Genomic DNA, 22,039 nt, shown 5'->3' on the forward strand with positions numbered 1-22,039 from the left:
ATTAACAATCAATCAAGAGAGAGTAGAGGCCAAGAAATTAAAACTGAAAAGCACAATTAGAATAGGCTACACTCTTATAGGAATTAATGTGACAAAACAAAGAGAGCCAAGAAGACACAAAGCAACAATTAAAGGCTAATTTCAAAAGCTAGCACACAAAAGATTAGTCCTAGGAATGGCACTAGAATGGATTACAAAAAACCAAAACAAAATTTGTGCAATTGTTTTGAGTGTTTAAAAGTATTTTTCCAACCACTGGACAGCAAGCAAACTTCAAGAAAAATCACACAAAAATTCAAGGCCAAGTGCTACTATAGTGATGTTTTGTTTTCACTTTGCTTTTTCTAGGTTTTTCTCTTTTGTTTTCTTTTCTTTTTCTTGTATTTTTTTCTCATTTCTTTCTTTCTTTTCTTTGAATAGAGAGAGTAAGCACTTAAAACATAGGCCACACAATTAATAAAGAGGTTTCCAAGTGGTGAAGAAAAGAGAAGTAAGAAGAGTATAAGTGTAAGTGTATTAGTCAAAATTTTCAACACAAAATGTTACTAGTTTTGGTACTAGTTTGTTCTCATTTTTTGTACACTTTGATTTTCGTTTTTAATACACTTCAAACTCTGTTTTATTTTTCAAAACAAGCACAAAAAGACACAAAGAATTGCTGGTCACAAATTGCTAAGAAACAAATAGCAATTGAAGTTCACAAAAATTGACTCTAGAACATGTTAGGTCTAACAACATGCATTGGAATCATTTTATGAGCACTCTAAGAATTTTTAATGTTCAACCAGAAATGACACCATATATGAACATAGGTTAACACATTTAGATTTAAAAATGAAAAGGAACAACAAGGATTTAATGACAAGTAAAACAACTACACATGACTCTAAGACAAAACTAGAAGATTAAGAAATGTAAAATGCTTGTATTCTTGTTTCTTTTTGGGAATTTCTTTTTAGTCCGAAATTAATAGGAGTCCAATGGAAGATAAAAGCAGTCCTAAAACATTTAAAAAGACATACAAAGAATACTTAAGGCACACACAAAGATTGATTCACAAGAATTTAGAACATGAACCAAAATCAAACATGACAAGGTGAGTGTGTTCTATAGATTGATGGATGTGACACAAGAACCACTCAAGGCACACAAACTCAAGAAAATAAAAGCAAACACTTATAGGAACAGTTTAGACACAATATAAGATGTATTTGACCGAACAAAATGGAAGAAGAAAGCTCAAGAATGAATTTACCAAGGAGACCTAGCTCTTGATACCAAATGATGGAAAACTTGATGGAGAATCCGGATTGATGTGAATCCTCTTGAAGTTCCTCCCTAGACCTTTGGCTCCTTGATTCTTCTTAAGCTTCTATAAGGTCTCTAATGGAGGAAGAGACCTTAGAAGCACCACGGTTTGGTGGGGAACTCTCTCAAGAGACGCCACTCCTTGGTGAAGAGATAAGTCTCTTCAATTCTCACCACACTCTTCTATAGAAGGGATAAGAGAATTGGATGAATATCAAAGAGGTTAAAGACTTTTGGAAGAGAGAATTTTCGTGCAAATTCTAATCTCACTCAAAAATATCATCCAAAAGTATTTTACAATGAAGGAAAAACGAAAATATAGGAGTAGGAAGCTTGGAGAGCAAGCTAGCCTTAACCATGGTTCACTAGGAACCATGGTAAGGTCTAGCTAACCTTCCATGGTCTAAAGGCTTAGAGAGCAAGCTACTCACTTAGCTTGCTTGGTAAGCAAGCTAAGGAGAAGCTTGTGCTTCAAGCTTCTAAGCTTGAGTGTGAACAAGCAATGTGAACACAAATCAAGGTGGGCGGCTCATGGACTTTATTTTACTCCAACCGGTTTTGAAAAATGATGATTTGGTTTAGTTAGGTTCATCCAATGTGAATGAAACCTAGCTAAATCAAATCCATGAAAAATTAGGAGTAAAATGAGTCTAATATGTAAAATTTTGCCTAGGCCCAATTGCTAGTAACACTCTCTAGCTTGCTAGTTACACTCTCTAGCTTGCTAATGCCACTCCCAATCCTACTACTAGAAAAATAAGGAAAGAGTGTATTTCTAGATTAGGTTAAATGGAGTCAAAGTTCCCAAGTAACCTACCCTAGAAACAATATACAATAGCTACTAAAAGGAAATAAAGTGCCTCTCAAATATAAAGGCAAAAATACACCTATACAAGTATCTACTATATACAAGATACAAGAAAACAAACTATACAATGTATGTACAATGGAAACTCAAGAGACTAATAAGAGGAATCATACTCAGTACTCATATTGAGCATAGGTCTAAGAAGCACCTCCTCTGTAGAAGCCTCCTCTTGCCTCCTAACCATGGACCTAGTTAAAGGCTCAATGGTCTTCAAGGGTGAGCCTCCTTAGATCATGATGGAATAACACTAAGGCCAAAAAGACTAAGAGGTGATATATTGAAGGAAGCAAGAGGAATGAGTTAGTGTTGAAAAACCATAGGAGGAGTAAGCCTACTTTTGGGCCTTAGCTCCTAAGTTTTTATAGGATTTATTTTTATTCCTATTTTGCCATTGTCTTTAATTTCCTATTTTACCCTTGTATTTTGGGGTATCTTAGTCATAGGATTTATTTTCTTTTGTATTTCTCATTTTACCCTTGTATTATGGGGTGGTTTAGATCATAGGTTTTTATTTTTGGGCTAAGGTATTTAATTAGGGAGCTAGACACATTTTTGGTGGTGTTTGGACCTATTTTTGGACTTAGAAAGGCTTAGGCCCAAGTGGAGGGCAAAGGTTGCATGGTCTTATCATGCACCTAGATATAGCCAATCTAAACCCAAAGATTACATCTTTGGCTACCAAGTTGCATCTAGGGTTCATTTGCATTTCATTTGGAATGCATTTGCCTACTCCAAATGCAACCCTAGATGCCTCCCCTCCTATAAATACCCAACACCCCACACCTTGTAAATACTTTGGATATTGAATATAAAGAGAGCCTTTTGTGCCTTTATATCTTTCCTTAGTCACCCTTGGCTATTTTCGGCCAAACCCTACCATCTCCACCTTGAGAGAAAAACCCTAGAAGTGGCCTTCATCATCAATGAAGTGAGCCAACCCTAGAGTGCACCTTTCAAGCCTTTCATCAAACACCTTCTACCCAACCTCCATTTTCATCCATTCCATCATCATCCATCCTAAAACCTTGTACCACCTTTGAAGAACTTGATCCTTGGAGAAGGCGTCCTCTTCCTTTCTCATCACCTCATGTTCATGCAAGTAAGGATGCCATGAGATCAATCTTCACCCTTCTTGGTCTTACCTCTTCCAAAGGGATCCTTGGGGATTAAATTTCCATCAATTCTTCTATGGCAGTAACCTTTGCTTGCCATGATCTATCCAAGCATTGCAGAACTTTCAGATTTAATTTTTCTTCTTCAAATTTCCTGTCAAGATCAACAAAGTGATTTATCAAGTGTGTAAATCTCTTTCGAAAATCAGAAATTGATTCACCATTTTTCATTCTCAACAATTCATATTCTCTTATTAGAGTATGCTTTCTAGATCTCTTTATATCACTTGTTCCTTCATGAGTGACTTGCAAAGTGTCCCACATTTCTTTAGCAGATTTGTATTGAGAAATTCTGAAAAATTCATCAATAGACAATGCATATGTAATTATGTTTTTTGCTCTATAGTCATATTGAGCTCTTTTCCTCTCATCATCACTCCACTCAGTCCAATGTTTTTCTCTCTTCCCATCATCATCTTTGGTCATAGGGATATAGGATCCATTTTCAATTGCATCTCACACAGCAATGTCAATTGCTTCAATGAAAATTCTCATCCTAATTTTCTAGTAGACATAGTTTTCACCATTGAAAACAGGAGGTCTATGAATATAGAAACACCCTTACCTTAAGGTAGGTTGCTATTGGCCATTTTTGAAATCTAGAATAACACTCAAGAACCTTGCTCTAGATACCAATTGTTAGAAAAGAATGGCTCAATTCAAGAGGGGGGTGAATTGGATTCTGTGACACTTTAAAAATTTTCAGAGTTCTTAGGATCTTTATTTCAATTCAAACTTTTCTAATATGAATTTTCAAAGAAGTTCCTTAAAGACTTGTTAATGAAAAATGAGTCATATATGCTTTCTTGATTAACCTTTGATAAACTTCAAAGTTAAGAGCAATCAATATACAACACTTTGATTTAGTTTAAAGCAATGTTGTGCATACAAACATGTTAATCAAGAATAATCTCTTTAACACATAACCAAGTTATTACTCAAAGTAAAAGATAAGGGTAATAGAAGATTGCACAAGTCTTTTATCCTGGTTCAGTCACTCCACATGTGACCTACATCCAGTCCTTAATCATAACCTGATCAAGATTTGTTCCACTATCTTAATGAAGAAGTTTTACAAGCATACCACACATGCATACAATCCTACATTCAAGATAATCACTTTCTTGACCCCAAGAAAAAACCTCTTGTAGAAACCCACTACAAGAATTCCTTACCACTTGAGGCACCTACTCAAGATTTACAATTATTCACAAAGAATTAAAGGAATGAATTCACCTGAAAACAGAACAAATCAGATAGTGAACTCAGAAGCAAATCTCAATCTTTCTTTTCAAGAATGTGATGATGATGATGATCTTCTCTCAAAGCATTTCAAAAACGTTTTACTTCTTGGTTTCATAAAGAAATCTCTCCAAGAAGGTCACAAAGACTTCACAATAACATTTTTCTCTTTTTGATTCTCAGTTCTATATTGTTCTGAAGTTTCAAAAATGTGAAAACTATTTATAACATTTTCAGAACTAGATAATCGATTATTTTAAAGGATAATTGATTATTTTGTTCTTCATGATTTCTAGAAATCAACAAAGAATAGATTAATCGATTATTTTACAGGATAATCGATTATTCCAGAGAGTGATTCCTAGGATAATTGATTATTTCACAAATAATTGATTATTACAGCAAGGCATCCTTTTCACCTGTTGCTAGAATAATCGATTATATTTTATGATAATCGATTATTTTGAGTCAGTTTTCAAAAGCTCTATTTTATGTCTCAAAATAACTTTTCAAGTTTCTAACTCATCATCATACTCATTCTTAATCAAATTAGATAAAGATTAACCTATGCACAAAGCACACGCATGAAAAAATAAGCTCAACAAACAATACAACTTATGAGCTACTCCTATTACACATCATAATAGCTATATTTTCTTCTTGACTTTGTTTTTGACTTGTTGATGTCCTTGGTCAACCTTGATTCTCAGAATCAACACTTTGTTATCATCTAAACCTTCATTCTCCAAGTTTGAGCTGATTCACCACTCCGTGAATCTCAACACTATAGTGATCTTGGGCTTTCAAAACCATAGTTTTCTTTGTAGGACATTAAGAAGCAATATGTCCTCTTCCAAGATACTTGAAGCACTTAATTTCACTTAACTTAGATTCTTTGAAAGTTGATTTTTATTTTTCTTTTTTCTTTTTCTTCTTTGGGATAAGGTTGTGAAAAGTGACCCTCCTTCTTAAAACTCTTGGAATAAGAGGGAGTGGAGTCTTTTCGAAAATATTTTCTTTAGAGTTGATGCTCCACCCTTGAACAAAGTTGAACAAGTTCATTTAAATCTCTATAAGGAAAAAGTTCAAATTTGTCTCTTATCTCAAGGTTAAGATCACTTTGAAATCTAGAGGTTGTGGTCCTCTCTTCCTCCCTAATCCCAGCTCTCATCATGAGTAACTCAATAGTTTTCCTATATTCTTCCACACTAGATGACCCTTGTTTCAATCTTTGAATGTGGAAGAAAATATGCACAAAAGTTTTGATGATGCCAAAGTGATTATAAAAGCATTGAAGAAGAATCAAGGTTGAGTTAAAGTAAGTTGATGCAAGAACAAGATTTCAAATGTTACATAGATAAGTCTTGTTCTAACCTCCTCTCCAGATTACATATGCTAATTATAACTAATTATTTATGGTTAATAATATTTATATTATTATAATGTGTAGAAAAGATACTTAAACAAATGAATTAAATTTATCTAATTAAAGTTTTATTCAATAAAAGTCACTAGATATTACAAACCATTTTATAACAACTTAGTAAAACAAAACTCCCAATCCTATACTCTGGCTTTTTTGCATCTGACCTTCTAACCGCACATTCAATTTTTTTTTTTTTTTGCATTATGAGATCTCCAATATCTAGGTTTAAAAATATTTATGGGGTTAGACATTTAATTTCATTCATATCTTACACAAACAAATCAAACAAGCACATAATAAATTCATACAATTATCAACACACACAACAATCTGATAATATTTTTCATTAATAATAGCCCAAATAATGCAATATGCTTATGAGAATGAGATACAATTTTTGATTGAAAATATACTTTTAAAAATCATTTTGACTCAATACTCCATGGAGATTTTCCCTTTCGAGTGTTTAGTGAATGATGGAGGACCATCCATGGAACTTCATGTGGGACCCATCAGTAATCCATGGCTAGGAGATTGGAAGAGGATAAGGAAGTCAAAAATCCTAGAAGACATGTTTCTTAAGATTAAAATACACTAATCATTCTCCTAAGCTTTGGTAGCCTACAATTTATGTTTATGCCTATTGTGCCCTTGTCTTTGATTTTCCATTTTTACCCTTGTATTTTGGGGTATCTTAGACATAGGATCTATTTTACTTGTATTTCTAATTTTACCCTTGTATTTTGGGGTATTTTAGTCATAGGGTTTATTTTCTTTGTATTTCCCATTTTACCCTTGTATTATGGGGTGCTTTAGATCATAGGTTTTTATTTTTGGGCTAAGGTATTTGATTAGGGTGGGAACAAAAACCTAGACATATTTTTTGTGGCTATTGGACCTATTTTTGGTGTTAGAAAGGCTTAGGCCTAAGTGGAGGGCAAAGGTTGCATGGTCTTATCATGCACCTAGATGTAGCCTAACTAATCTCAAAGATTTCATCCTTGGCCACCAAGTTGCATCTAGGGTTAATTTGCATTTCATTTAGTGTGCATTTGGCTTGTGAATTTCAGCTATGCACTCTCCAAATGCAACCCTAGATGCCTCCCACTCCTATAAATACCTTAGGCTATGCATCATGTAAATACTTTGGAATATATGAATTTGAGTGAGCATTTTTGCCTCAAATCCTCTCCTTAGTCACTAGGTCAATTCGGCCCACCTCTCTTATATCCTCCTTAGAGTGAGTTTAGGGATACCTTGAATGCCCTTCACCTCTACTTAGTGAAGAGAGCCAACTAGAACACCCAAAACACCATCCTCCCTTCATTTTTCATATTCGCCTAAGCCATCACCATCTACGCCCACCTTCCTTTTTGCCTCACCCTTGAAGGAAATCCACCCCCTAAGGTCACAATTTTGGCCTTGGCAAGGAGCTCCTCTTCACCATTGATGTTTGTTCATCCCGTTGGTGGAAGGAGTCCATCATTTGGTATCAGAGCCTAAAGCACAAAAGGAGGTTCATGAATAAGTAATGAACCATGGAGCAATATAAGAAGACATTTTTAACAAGGTTTTCATGGATGACAATGAACTCAAAGATGATGCAAATCAAGACTCAAAAAAAAAAGAAAAAAAAGAAGAAAAAGAAAAACCATCTTTTAAGGCATCTTCCTAAGACACTAAAACAAGTGATATCAAGTGTTTCAAGTGTCTTGGCCGTGGGCACATTGCTTCACAATGTCCCACCAAGAAAACTATGTTTTTAAAGGGCCAAGATCACTATAGTAGCCTTGATGAAGCTACTTCCTCATCTTCAAGTGATGAAGAAGAAGTTTTAGAATCCGAGGAAGAAATCTTACCTTGTGAAGGAGACTTATTGTTGGTTAGAAGGCTCCTTAACAATCAATCTAGTGAAATTGACCAATCACAGAGAGAACTTGTTTCAAACAAAATGCAAGGTCTTAGAAAGCACTTGTTCTCTCATTGTAGATAGTGGGTCAACTTCCAATTGTTGTAGCACTAGATTGGTTGATAAGCTAGCCTTAACTACAAAACCTCATCCTAAACCTTACAAAATGCAATGGATCAATGAGGAAATAGGTGTTGTAGTTAACCAACAAGCAAGCATACCAATATCTATTGGCAAGTATAAAGAAGAAGTTTTGTGTGACATATTGCCATTAGAGGTTAGTCATGTCTTGCTTGGTAAACCATGGCAATTTGACAAGCAAACAATCCATGATGGCCTCACAAATAAAATAAGTTTCCAACACTTAGGTAAGAAGTTTGTGTGGTGTCCTCTATCACCCTCTCAAGTGAATGAAGACCAACTCAAACTAAAAGCTAAGAAAGATGAAGAAGAGAAAATTAAAAACAAAAACAAAAAGAAAAGAAAAGAAAAAAAGAATTTTTCTTTTGAAGAAAAAGGGCTAGAACCTTAACCCTTGTGTCATCCTCATTCTTTTGGTGCCAAAGAAAGATGGCAATAGAGGATGTGCACCAATTTAGAAAGCCATCATTGAATAAAAGGCACTCAATCCCTAAGATAGATGATTTAGTGAATGAATTGCATGGGGGCCATAACTTTTTCAATAATAGTGATGCCTCTTTGGCTTTCTCCTTCCCCTAGCACTTTCATTCAACAAATTGTGTACCTAAGGATTGCATAGCTAAGTTTTAAGTAGTTTCTTTCCCTAATTGTGGTCTCACATCTCTTGAAGGTACCAAATGGAATGATTGAGCTTGAAGATTTGTGGTCAAATTCTTCTCAAGAAGGAGGGGATGATGGAGGACCATCCATGAAACTTCATGTGGGACCCATCACTAATCCATGACTAGGAGATTGGAAGAGGATAAGGAAGTCAAAAATCCTAGAAGACATGTTTCTTAAGATTAAAATACATTAATCATTCTCCTAAGCTTTGGTAGCCTACAATTTATGTTTATGCCTATTGTGCCCTTGTCTTTGATTTTCCATTTTTACCCTTGTATTTTGGGTATCTTAGACATAGGATCTATTTTACTTGTATTTCTAATTTTACCCTTGTATTTTGGAGTATTTTAGTCATAGGGTTTATTTTCTTTGTATTCCCATTTTACCTTTGTATTATGGGGTGCTTTAGATCATATGTTTTTATTTTTGGGCTAAGGTATTTGATTAGGGTGGCAACAAAAACCTAGACATATTTTTTGTGGCTATTGGACCTATTTTTGGTGTTAGAAAGGCTTAGGCCCAAGTGGAGGGAAAAAGTTGCATGGTCTTATCATGCACCTAGATGTAGCCTAACTAATCCCAAAGATTCCATCATTGGCCACCAAGTTGCATCTAGGGTTAATTTGCATTTCATTTGGTATGCATTTGGCTTGTGAATTTCAGCCATGCACTCTCCAAATGCAATCCTAGATGCCTCCCACTCCTATAAATACCCTAGGCTATGCATCATGTAAATACTTTGGAATATATGAATTTGAGTGAGCATTTTTGCCTCAACTCCTCTCCTTAGTCACTAGGTCAATTCGGCCTACCTCTCTTATCTCCTCTTTAGAGTGAGTTTAGGGATACCTTGAATGCCCTTCACCTCCACTTAGTGAAGAGAGCCAACTAGAACACCCAAAACACCATCTTCCCTTCATTTTTCATATTCGCCTAAGCCATCACCATCTACGCCCACCTTCCTTTTTTCCTCACCCTTGAAGGAAATCCACCCCCTAAGGTCACTATCTTGGCCTTGGCAAGGAGCTCCTCTTCACCATTGACATTTGTTCATCCCCTTGGTGGAAGGAGTCCATCAGTGAAGCTAAAGCTTAACATCACTCTGTCCAGTGATTCGGCAATGCCCCACTAAACGCGAACAAGTAGACAGTAGTCAGAGTGTTAGTGCACCTGGCAGGCTACCACGACACAGAATCAATAAAGATTGGACATCTATGGGATTGTCCATGCCCAAACACTCCTTAGACCAAAGGTCTATCCCCCAGACCAGAGGTCTCGTCTTACCCATTCTACTCAAACTACATTTACTATCTTCTGACTTTGGTAGCATAAAACAAATACCTTAGTCAAACTTTCACAACTATATGAAGCTCTCTGTAACTTTATCCTTTTCTTTATCCATCTCGTACTGCCAACTGTCCTTGACAGTACCCACTATCACAATCAATCTCTTGTCACCAATGTCTCAGCTAGTAAAACATAAAGAAAAGAATTTACGTAAAAAGTATCATTTCAAAATTACAAAACTCGTTCTTTTTCTATCAAATATCCTTGGTACAAAATTCATTTATCAAATATTTATTTATTAAAATTCTTTTCTTTTCCCCCCAAAAATCTTTTTACTAAAAAATGACATTATGCAATATGCAATATGAAATATGCAATAAGCATCACTATTAATCTATCACTTCAAAAATTATTCTCAATCAAACTCTTTAAATACAATTCAAACAATTTTAATAGAAACATTCAATCATAAACAATCAACCACTTCAAGATTCAACTTTAAAACATCAAATTTGTCAAAAAAGTACAATAAAAAACCATATCAACTAACCTAAGGTTCCATGAATCAAAACTTATAAGTAAAGATCAATATTTATTCTACAACTATATGGACATGAATAAAATTAAACATCTAACTCATACCTATTTCTCCAAGCTTGCTAGTTTTCTCCTAATATCCTTGATTTCTTCTTTTCATACTTCTTTTTCTTTCTCTTATCTTCTTCCTTTCTTCCCTTTTTCTTGAAATTTTAGTTGTTTACTCCTTGTTTTCCTTCTTGGTTGTGGAAAAGATGGAGTATTTTTTTGGGTGTTTCTTTGGCATTGGTTTATGTCTAGTTGTTAAGGGTTGTTGGTGAGCTTTTTGGTATGTGGTTTCTCCTATTTATACTAGTCTCCACCTCTATTCTCCAATATTTTAAATGTTGAGATATTTCTTGATATTTCCTAAGATATTTTAATAACATAGTGATTAGGTGTCCATTTTGTAGATATTTATAGGACTTTCTAGAATTTCCTTGAATTATTTAAGAATCTTAATGATTAAGTTTCCAATTTATTTAATAATTTGGTGATGAGATGTCCACTTTCTAGAATTTTGTAGAGTTATTTAAATATCTTAATGGTTAAGCATCTAATCCATTCTAGATTTCTATTATGTAGAATTTTATAGAACTTTCTTGAGTTATTTGAATATCTTAATAGTTAATTTTCCAACCCATTTAATCATTTGGTAATTAGATATCTACTTCGGAGAGTTCTGTAGAACTTTCTAGAACATTGTAGAATTATTAAAATATCTTGCAAATTAATTATAATTTTGAGAAACTAATATCATCATTAGAATCTTGATCATTAAAAATATAAACTTTTGTCTCTTGATCATCTCTTAATTATGTTAATTAATATTAATTAAATAAATTAGGATTTGCTTTTGTGTCATAATTTAATTGGTTGAGACTTGCATTTTAATTTCACCTAACTATACATTTTTATTAATAATTCTAAGCATACTATATCGATGATAAAATTATTATATCCTTTTGAACATTTTTCCACAATTTTCTAGCTTAAGGTTTTAGCAGAATATTTTTATCTAGTTAAATTCTTAGAGAATTTCTATAAATTTTAATTTAGAAATTTTCTCTCTTAACTGTATTTATTCTTAATCTACACTCAATAAATTATTATTTAAGTTATAGATTACTTAAATTTTCTCAAATTGAGTTTTTCATATTTTATAGCGTGCTCTCAACGCTGTCCGAGAAACAGTCAAATTAGATAATAAAATACATGTTATTAAATTTAGAAAATTTGGTTAAATAATGTTACATAAATTTCATTCACAGTAACTTACATAATATTTAATATATATATATATATAATAATAATTTGCAGAAAGTTATAGATAAATAGTTACAAAATTTAGGATGTTACACTTGTCAACTTAGCTAAGTATGTAAAAGAATCTTTTAGAATTGCAAGTATGCTTGGCCTTGAGAATAAGTTTTCAAATATCTCAAATTAATCTCTTTAAATTTAAGCAAGTTTTAAATTTTTTGAAAGTAGGTAAATATGTTTTCAAAAGACTTAACAAAATCTTTAAAGAATAGTTCAAATCATTTCTAAAAAGAGATTTTTGAAAGAAATTATTGATATAAAGTTTTCTACATAGAAGTTTTTGAAACAATGCAAAAATATGTTCTGGTAATCCATTACCAGACCTTGTAATCCATTACCAGAACAAGGAAACTTCAAAGTTCATAGTCTGAATACAAAATGTGTTCTGGTAATCGATTACCAGACCTTGTAATCGATTACTAGAAGAGAAAACTTCAAAAAATTTGAATTTAAAAGTTACAACGTTTCAAATTTTTTGAACTTAAAACTGTTGTAATCGATTACCAAGTCTTGTAATTGATTACTAGAGTATCTTTTCTGAAAAATTATAAAGAGTTACAACTCTTCATGAAAAGACATAACCTAAGAAACAATTGTTTATAAATACATATAATTTTTCAGAAATAGGTTACGAACTCTATTATGAAAAATTCATATACAAAAACATCTTGGCCAAATTCATTTGCATTATTCTAAAAGAGTTTATTAATATCATAAAAGTGTATATCTACTCTTTGTCGCCACCCGCCGAAACGGACGTTGGCATTCGCGACGATGGTCGGACTCTTCTTTTAGTTTTGAAAAATGATGGATTGTTAGAACGACTTATTCTCAAACTGAGACCTCATCGGACTAACAATTTTGTTAAATGATTCTCACCAACCCATGTTAATCCCAAACGGGACCCTCCATGGATTAGTGGTTTTCGCAAAAAAGGGGTTCTTGGAGTCGCCACCAATGTTTTACTCAAAACATTGGAAAAAGACATAAGGCAATTGATTTTCGCAAATCAACCTTGGCCATTACAACCAGAGTTGGGTAAGGGAGTCGATTACGTGTGGGGAAGGTGTTAGCACCCCACAACGCCCCTTTTGGGTTCCCTATGACGGATTATTTCATAAATAAAAGCGTAAAATTACTAAACTACCCCTATTTATTAGAACGATTATAGGTAAACTATCTACATGATGAAAGCTTTAAACGTGCAATGCAACAATCAAAAAGCGGTAAAAGAAAGGATTTGGAAAGAAACCTTCGAAGCGGGCTTTTATATACTCAAAAAGGAGTTAGGAGGCTTTTTGGCGCTCCTTCCCACTACACGTTCGCTCGCTCCTTTCCCTAAAAATAATATTTACTATGGAAATCAAAGAGATTTCCCTTCGACTTGTTCGAGTCTCAAGCTAAAGGCTCATGAACTCAAGAACTTAGTCGGATCAGCTTTCGGAGAGATTTCTAGGGCAGAGAATAGCTCAAAAACCCAAGAATACTCAGCCAGAGAGTGGAGAAATGCTCCAAATGTGTGGAAGACGAGCCAATGACGTCCTATTTATAGGATTGAGGCGCAGTACGGCCTAAGGAGTCAATATGGCCCGTACTGAGTTTTTGAACTACAGTACGGCCGTACTGAAGTTCAAAAACTTCAGTACGGCCGTATTGATTTCATTATGGCCGTATTGTAGTTCAAATGGCTCATTATGGCCGTACTGAACCTCTAGGAGGGTGTATTGAGCTCCAATCCTCACACACCCTTATTCTAAGCTACTCTAAGACTTCTAGACCTACAAAGAATCATCCTAGGGTCTTCCAGGAGTCCTTCTGGCTGACTTTCCTTCGGTCTTCGAGAGTCTTTGAGTCTTATTTCCGACCCGGACAATTTTAGGGGTCTACAGCTGCCCCCCCTTTACTTAGTCGATCGGCTTTTTTTGTGTACCGGTTGACAAGTAAAGGAGTTGACCCAATTGTCCGGGGAGTAAGCCATCCTTCCGACTTGTAGTGTCTTCAGGTGGGAAAATTGTTGAGTAGCCTCTCCAGGTTGAGTTTGCCCTCTCCAGGGTGAGTATTAGTCGTCGCCTCTCCAGGCTCGTGCATACCTCGGTGTTTCTGACGACTTCGGTAGCGTGAGTTTGCCCTCTCCAGGGTCTGCATGCCTCCGTGTTTCTGACGACGTTGGCAGCTGCATACCTCCGTGTTTTTGACGACGTCGGTAGCTGAGTATTAGTCGTCGCCTCTCCAGGCTCGTGCATACCTCGGTGTTTCTGACAACCTCGGTAGCGTGAGTTTGCCCTCTCCAGGGTCTGCATGCCTCCGTGTTTTTGACGACGTTGGCAGCTGCATACCTCCGTGTTTCTGACGACGTCGGTAGCTGAGTATTAGTCGTCGCCTCTCCAGGCTCGTGCATACCTCGGTGTTTCTGACGACCTCGGTAGCGTGAGTTTGCCCTCTCCAGGGTCTGCGGTTTGCCCTCCCTAGGGTTGCATACCTCCGTGCTTCTGGTCACTTTGGTAGCGTGAGTTTGCCCTCTCCAGGGATTTGTGATGATTTTGTCTCCACAGTCCACGATGCTGCTTCGACGGTTGTTTTTGATTTTGGTGCCGCTGAGGGCTGGATAACGCAGGGATCCATCTAGGGGATGTGCAGTTACTCATAGGTTCTTGTGTCCCAACTTTCCATTGCGTAGTTGGTGCCCACTGGGGAAATTCTGATTCCTTGGGGATGCAGACACAAAGATGCTCTTTCTGAGGTGAGCGATGCCTTATGGTTGGCTGACGTCCTTTCGACGTTGGTGGAGTATCCCGGTTATCCTTATTCGGGTGACTTTTTTTGATTTTCTGGTTTTGTTGCCTCTGCGTAGGCTGTTATCCGCTGGGGGATTCTGTCGTATTGATCTTGATTGACCTCTTCTGTTAGGCGGATTATCTTGACGTTCGGTGTTTGGATGAATACCGAATTCCGCTTGGGGAATGGTTATTGATCTTTTCGGATTTTCTCTTTTTGAAGGAGTGCCTCTGAGTAGGCGAATGGGGATTGAGGATCTTATGTATCCCAGAGTATTATTTAGAAAGCCTTTTCAAGCTTAGCTTCACTCGTCGCTCGAGTTGGAAAGCTATCTTCCACTGAGGAAGTCTAAGTCCTTTGACTCGGATATTTTATTTGGATGATCATGCTTCCATTGGGGAATCTTGCTGATCTTGCTCTGATAGCTTTCACTGGGAATTCGGCCCAAGAGTGCAAGCTGAGATGTCTCTGGGGAGTATTATTTCGGCAAGCCTCTCCGGGCTCAGTTATTCTGTACGATTGTTGGATTTTCTGAATTTTTGCCTTTTTTGTCGATTTTTTGGCTTTTTCTGTTGGCTGCTGTCATACACAAGAAATTTTTCCTATTTTTTTTATTTTATGCAACTGCCTCATGATAAGGTCTTTGAATGTGCAACTAATGTGTGTGATGCACAAAATGCAAGTTTAATCATTTTGTTAATGTTTTTAGAAAAATGAATGGCTCTCCCTATCCTCCTCTTCTTTGAGGAATTTCTATCGTCGACGTGAGGGAGGATTTCTGTTAGCCTCTTACGCAGGAGATTACGGATTTTATAGGAACCCCTCCAACTTTCTTTATTGACCGATTATTAAAGGAATTTCGTATAATTTTTTTTTTTTAAGAAACACCAATTTAGAGGCATAATCACATGGTCAAGAGAAGAGAAATGAATAGATATTTTATTGATATTCACAAATGTTTTTACAGAAAGATACACAAAAGGAATTTCTGAAGAATGGCTGGCCAGGGTAGGCTATATACATTAGGCTTAACAATTATATCTGTAATTGTTGCTCTTACGTTCCCCTAATTGCTTCGGGTGAGATGCCTGAGCCAGGAGTGTAGACACTGCAAGACGCTTGCTTCTAGAAGATAATCACTTGAACCGCCTTTCGGTTTTCGATTCAAGTGATCGTTGCTTGCTTTATTTTTGTGTCTTATTCTTTTGCCCCTAATTTTTGCCTAGGACGTATCCTAGCGGGGATAAATTCGCCTTTATTTTGCCTAATACCCTTGTACTGGCAGGCTTTTTATTTTGCCCTAACTTTTGCCTAGGACGCCCTTTTCGGGTTTTCATCCTAGCGGGCCTATGCAAGCAACGTCTTCAAGCATAGTACTTCTTTACCACGTCAGCGTTGACTGGGTATCGAAGTTCTTCTCCATCCATGTCCGTGAGGATCAATGCTCCTCCTGAGAAGGCTCGCTTCACCACGTATGGTCCTTCGTAATTCGGGGCCCACTTTCCGATTTTGTCCTTTTGAGCTGGTAGCAACTTCTTCATTACCAGCTCTCCCTCATGGTAGACTCGAGGGTGGACTTTCTTGTCAAAAGCCTTTTTGATCTTCCTCTGATAGGCTTGACCATGGCATATGGCGTTCAGCCGTTTCTCTTCGATAAGATTCAACTGGTCGTATCGGCTTTGAACCCATTCTGCCTCGGAAAGTTTTGCTTCCATGATTACCCTTAGAGAAGGTATCTCGACTTCGACAGGTAGAACTGCCTCCATCCCATAGACGAGGGAGAATGGAGTAGCTCCTGTAGATGTGCGTACTGAAGTCCTATAACCATGAAGAGCGAAGGGTAACATCTCATGCCAGTCTTTAAATGAAACAACCATCTTTTGCACTATTTTCTTGATGTTTTTATTGGCTGCCTCGACTGCCCCATTCATCTTTGGCCGATATGGGGAAGAGTTGTGGTGTTGGATCTTGAATTCTTGGCACAGTTCTTCCACCATTTTGTTATTCAAATTAGATCCATTATCAGTGATGATTTTATCGGGAATACCGTATCTGCATATAATGTTCTTCTTGATGAAGGATGTTACCACCTTTCGGGTCACATGAGCATACGATGCCGCTTCTACCCATTTGGTGAAGTAGTCAATGGCCACAAGGATGAATCTATGTCCATTGGATGCTTTCGGCTCGATGGGTCCAATAACATCCATGCCCCACATTGCGAATGGCCAAGGTGAAGCCAATACGTTGAGTGGAGTCGGTGGGACATGAATGTTGTCGGCGTATGCTTGACACACGTACTGGTAACAATCCCTTTCCATGGTCGACCAATAGTATCCCGCCCTGAGGATCTTTTTAGCCATTGCAGGCCCGGGGATATGGGTACCGAAAACCCCCTCATGTACTTCTTTGATCATATTTTGAGCTTCGACTCGGTCTATACATCTCAACAAGACCGAGTCATAATTTTTCTTGTAGAGGGTTTCACCGACTAGCAGAAATCCCATGGCCCTTCTTCGGATATGCTTCTTGTCATTATCGTTGGCCGCATCAGGATATTCCTCTTTTGTTAAATATTGCTTGATGTCATGGAACCATGGACGATCATCGACAGCTTTATCTATCAGAAGGCAGAACGCTTGCTTATCGTGCCACCGGATATTGATGATGGGCATTTCATGCTCACTATCCAAGGCGAACATCGACGAGAGCGTAGCAAGAGCGTCGGCAAACTGATTCTCCTCCCTTGGAATGTATTCAAAGACGACACTTTGGAAGAGATGTGTCAAATCTTTGATGTGCTCAACATATGGTATCAGTTTAGGATTTCGGACTTCCCAATCACCTCGTAGTTGGTAGATGACTAGGGCCGAATCACCAAACAATTTGAGCTTTAGGATACCATTGTTGATGGCTGCTTGGATTCCCAACGCGTAAGCCTCGTATTCAGCCATGTTGTTTGTACAATCGAAGTTGAGTCTTGCCGTTATGGGAATGTATTTTCCTTGTGGAGAGATTAGCACTGTGCCAATCCCTCGTCCAAGCATGTTGGAGGCTCCATCAAAATACATGGTCCACGCATCATCTTCAGGCTCTTCATGTTGTAGATTCATTATATCCTCATCGGGGAAATTATCCTGAAGGGATTGGTAGTCGTTGGTCGGCCCGTGTGCTAGGTAATCAGCTAGGGTACTGCCCTTGATGGCCTTTTGTGTGACATGTATGATGTCAAATTCTGATAACTGTACTTGCCATCGGGCAATCTTCCCAGTGATTATTGGTTTGTCGAACACGTACTTAATTGGATCCATTTTGGAAACCAACCAAGTAGTATGCCTAATCATATACTGCCTGAGCCGTTGTGTTGCCCATGCTAACGCACAGCACGTCTTTTCTAACGGCGTGTAGCGGGTTTCATAGTCGAGAAATTTCTTGCTCAGGTAGTAGATGGCTCGTTCTTTCTTTCCCGTTTCATCTTGTTGTCCTAGCACACCTCCCATGGACTCATCAAGCACGGTTAAGTAGAGGATTAATGGTCTTCCCTCGACAGGTGGCACCAATACTGGTGGATTGGCCAAGCACTATTTGATCTTATCAAAAGCTTGTTGACAATCCTCATCCCAAGATTCGGAATGATTCTTGCGCAACAGCCTGAATATTGGTTTGCACGTGTCAGTCAACTGTGCGATGAACCTTGCGACATAGTTCACCCTGCCGAGGAATCCTCTTATCTCTTTCTCGGTCTTAGGAGGAGGCATTTCCATTATTGCCTTCACTTTATCGGGGTCCACCTCTATGCCTTTTTTACTGACGATGAACCCGAGAAGCTTACCCGACCGAACTCCGAAAGTACACTTAGCCGGATTTAGCTTAAGTTGATACTTGCGAAGCCGGTTGAAGAATTTTCTCAAATATTGGATATGGTCCATTTCGTCCTTCGACTTTGCGATCATGTCTTCCACGTATACTTCGATTTCTTTGTGGATCATGTCGTGGAATAACATCACCATCACTCGTTGGTAGGTGGCACCCGCATTTTTGAGTCCAAAAGGCATCACCCTGTAGCAGAAAGTGCCCCAGGGTGTAATGAAGGAAGTTTTCTCGCGGTCTTCCACATTCATCTTGATTTGGTTGTACCCTGAGTACCCATCCATAAAGGAATAGAGTGTGTTCGTGGCTGTATGATCCACTAGTGTATCGATGTGCGGTAAAGGAAAATCGTCCTTTGGACTGGCACGATTCAGATCCCTGTAGTCAACACAAACTCTAACCTTTCCATTCTTTTTAATGACTGGCACGATGTTAGCCAGCCATTCGGGATACTGAGATACAACCAAGAATCCCGCGTCTAATTGCTTTTCTACCTCCTCCTTGATCTTTAAAGACCATTCGGGCTTGATTCGTCAGAGCTTTTGTTTGATGGGTCGAAACCCTTCTTTCAACGGTAACTTGTGCTCGACGATGTTAGAGTCCAAACCGGGCATATCATGATACGACCATGCAAATACGTCCTTATATTCCCTTAACAATTGGATCAATTGCGCCCTTATTTCATCACTGATATGGGTCCCAATGTTGACCTCTTTTATCTCTTGGCCCTGCCCCAAATTCACGGTCTCCAATTTCTCTTGATACGGTTGGAGTAGACGAGCTTCTTGATCTAGCAGTCTTTGCAGATCCGGAGAGATGGTCTCCTCATCACTGTCCAACTCAACCCATTCATCCTCAACTTTCGGATCCCGGTCGGAGCGAACAATCACAGACATAATTGTTTTTATCGGTTCTGTTTTTGGTTTAGAATTATTAATGTTAATGAGAGAAAGAGAGAAAAGAATAAATGAGAGAATGATGTGTGAAAAATGCCTCTTTATTGATATGTATAAAAAACTGTACAAAAAACCCTTATTTATATGAAAAGGATCTCATGATCTCGGGTACAGATCATGAGTCCCAAAAAGAAAAGAAAAATGTGGAGGGGCCCTATCGTGGCTTGCTCTTCTCTCTACTCCTGCTTCGGCAGAGGATTCTTGCTCACGTCGGGCGCTGTCGAATCAAAAGTGATCCACCCAGCATCGATAAGGTCTTGGACCTTATATTTGAGAGCTCTACAATTCTCCGTTGAATGCCCCGGTGCCCCCGAATGGTATAGACATTTGTCTTGCGGATTGTACCAATCGGGGTAAGGTGGATCAATTTTCCTTGGTGGAATGTAAGCTAGAAGATGAGCTTGCACTAGCTTCGGCAGGAGGTCGCTATATGTGGTCGGAAGTTTATCAAACTTCTTCACAGGGTTGTACTGTGACTTTCCCGAGTTCGAAGCGGAGGAAGATGAAGAAATAGTTACGGCGTTGACTCCTCCCTCCTTCTTCTTCCCATAGGTCTTGTTAGCTTCAAATGATTGGGAAGGCTTAGCTAGCTTCCCACTTTTCAGCCCTTGTTCCACTCTTTCTCCAATGGTGATGATGTCCGAGAAGAGCGTTGTCGTGTTCCCTATCATCTTGTCATAATAGGGACCGGTCAACGAGTTTATAAACAGGGACACCGTCTCCTTATCCGACAGCGGGGGCTCTATTTGTGCCGCCAACTCCCTCCATCGTTGGGCGTACGCCTTAATGGATTCATCACTTTTCTTACTCAAGGCTTGAAGATCGGACCTATCGGGTGTTAGGTCGATGTTATACTTGTAGCGCTTGAGAAATGCGTCGGCCAACTGCTTCCATGTAAGCACCTGATTCCCATCCAGCTGCATATACCAGTTGAGTGCGGTGTCAGCCAAGCTCTCTTGGAAGCAATGGATTAAGAGCTTTTCATTAGTGGCATATGCAGCCATCTTTCGGCAATACATGGTGAGATGACTTTTGGGGCAAGTCGATCCCACATACTTTGGGAGATCGGGCACTTTAAATTTGGGAGGGAATTGGATGTCCCTCACTAAGCACATGTCGACGGCATCTTTGATATCAAAATCATGCCCCTCCATAGCCCTCAGCCGGTCCTCGAGAGCGTGGAATTGCTCCTTTGAAATCTCGGGCTCTCTAATTGTAATCCCCGCCCTAAGGGGTACAGCTTGCGGAGGCTCTTGCTCTTGCTCCTCCTCATGATGAGATTCATGGTCATTGTGTTGAGCCCCGTGTATGTTTTGGTGACGCATGAGTTCCGTCATTTGCGCCATTTGCTCCTTGAGCTGTGAGAGCTCGGCTGTAAGCTTCCTATTTTGTTCCTCCAACGCGTCCATCTTCTTGAGTTTCTGCGCGCGCGTGAGGACAGAGAGATGACCAGCCACTTTCTAAAATGAATGCTTAATCTAATTAGTTTATTTATGGAATGAATACACTCTTGACATGAGCTTGATAACCTTCCATCTTTAAGGTGCTACCCTTTTAAGACGAAGGTTTACCACCCTCCTTGACTTATGATCTCTCCCCTAACAGAGAATCTCAATAGTCATGGGTCTCTTTCACTCATGTCAAGGGGTATTGGTGAGCCTAAAATGAATGGTTATGAGGATGCATGATGTCTTATTGGTAATGATGCACATGCTCCTCACTTTCATTATATTTTCACACATGGTCTTTCCTCTCATGTCATGACATTTTTCATGCATGGGGGTTATTCTTAGACCTCATCACGAGGTTTATTATTAATGCACAAACAATGTCACATAGACCTATACACAAACAATTCACTCATCCACGAACAGTCACGAGCGAATCACGAGGTAGGGGTATCCTGCAGACAAGTGCATATTCAAGGAGGTTCTAACTGTTCTCACCGGTCTAAGGCCCCCAACGTGCCCCCATTATAGGGACCCAATCCCTCTCGTCGTAAGTCGATGGAAAGCTCCAACGCACTGTCAGACTTGAGTTCATGATTTTCACCTTGAGTGATGCTTTTCGACAACGGTCTACGGGCACCTATAGACCCATTCGACAACCGGCCGTACTAACATCCACTCCCTATGGCTTTCCACTCATGCCCCCGGGTATAGAGGGAACTGTTGTGTGCAAAGGTTTGTGTGCAGTTTATATTTCAAACAATTGCGAAAATTTAAACACCCAACAGTTATTAAAGCCAATTAGGTAAAACATATTATCATACAAGCGAGGGGTAATGAAGTAATTTTAAACTATCATTTTAGAAATAATCCATCACTAAATGGGACTGACTCTCGAGGCTTTCCCAGTGAAGTCGCCATCTGTCGCCACCAGCCGAAACGGACGTTGGCATTCGCGACGATGGTCGGACTCTTCTTTTAGTTTTGAAAAATGATGGATTGTTAGACCGACTTATTCTCAAACTGAGACCTCATCGGACTAACAATTTTGTTAAATGATTCTCACCAACCCATG

General features: G+C 38.3%; 1 protein-coding gene across 37 annotated transcripts in view; it reads left to right on the forward strand.

Moving 5' to 3' along the window:
* Window positions 1-22,039, forward strand: part of LOC145951662 (uncharacterized) — an 81,912-nt gene that overhangs the window by 21,062 nt on the left and 38,811 nt on the right. For 7 of the 37 annotated variants that reach the window (XR_014429541.1, XR_014429540.1, XM_083063339.1 and 4 more), the window contains one exon: window positions 8,737-11,169. The exons of 22 other annotated variants lie outside the window; for them this stretch is intronic. Coding sequence is in view for 4 of the 15 variants with exons in the window: in XM_083063344.1 (XP_082919470.1) it covers window positions 8,737-8,756 (20 nt within the window). In the remaining 11 variants the exon portion in view is untranslated. Of the gene's footprint in view, window positions 1-420; window positions 11,170-22,039 lie in introns of those variants that run through there. 8 more of the 37 variants (XR_014429538.1, XM_083063343.1, XM_083063338.1 and 5 more) reach the window with 4 other exon arrangements.

The sequence above is a fragment of the Cajanus cajan genome, chromosome 9, assembly GCF_000230855.2.
Source record: "Cajanus cajan strain Asha chromosome 9, NIPB_CcT2T_4, whole genome shotgun sequence".
Classification (NCBI taxonomy): Eukaryota; Viridiplantae; Streptophyta; class Magnoliopsida; order Fabales; family Fabaceae; genus Cajanus; species Cajanus cajan.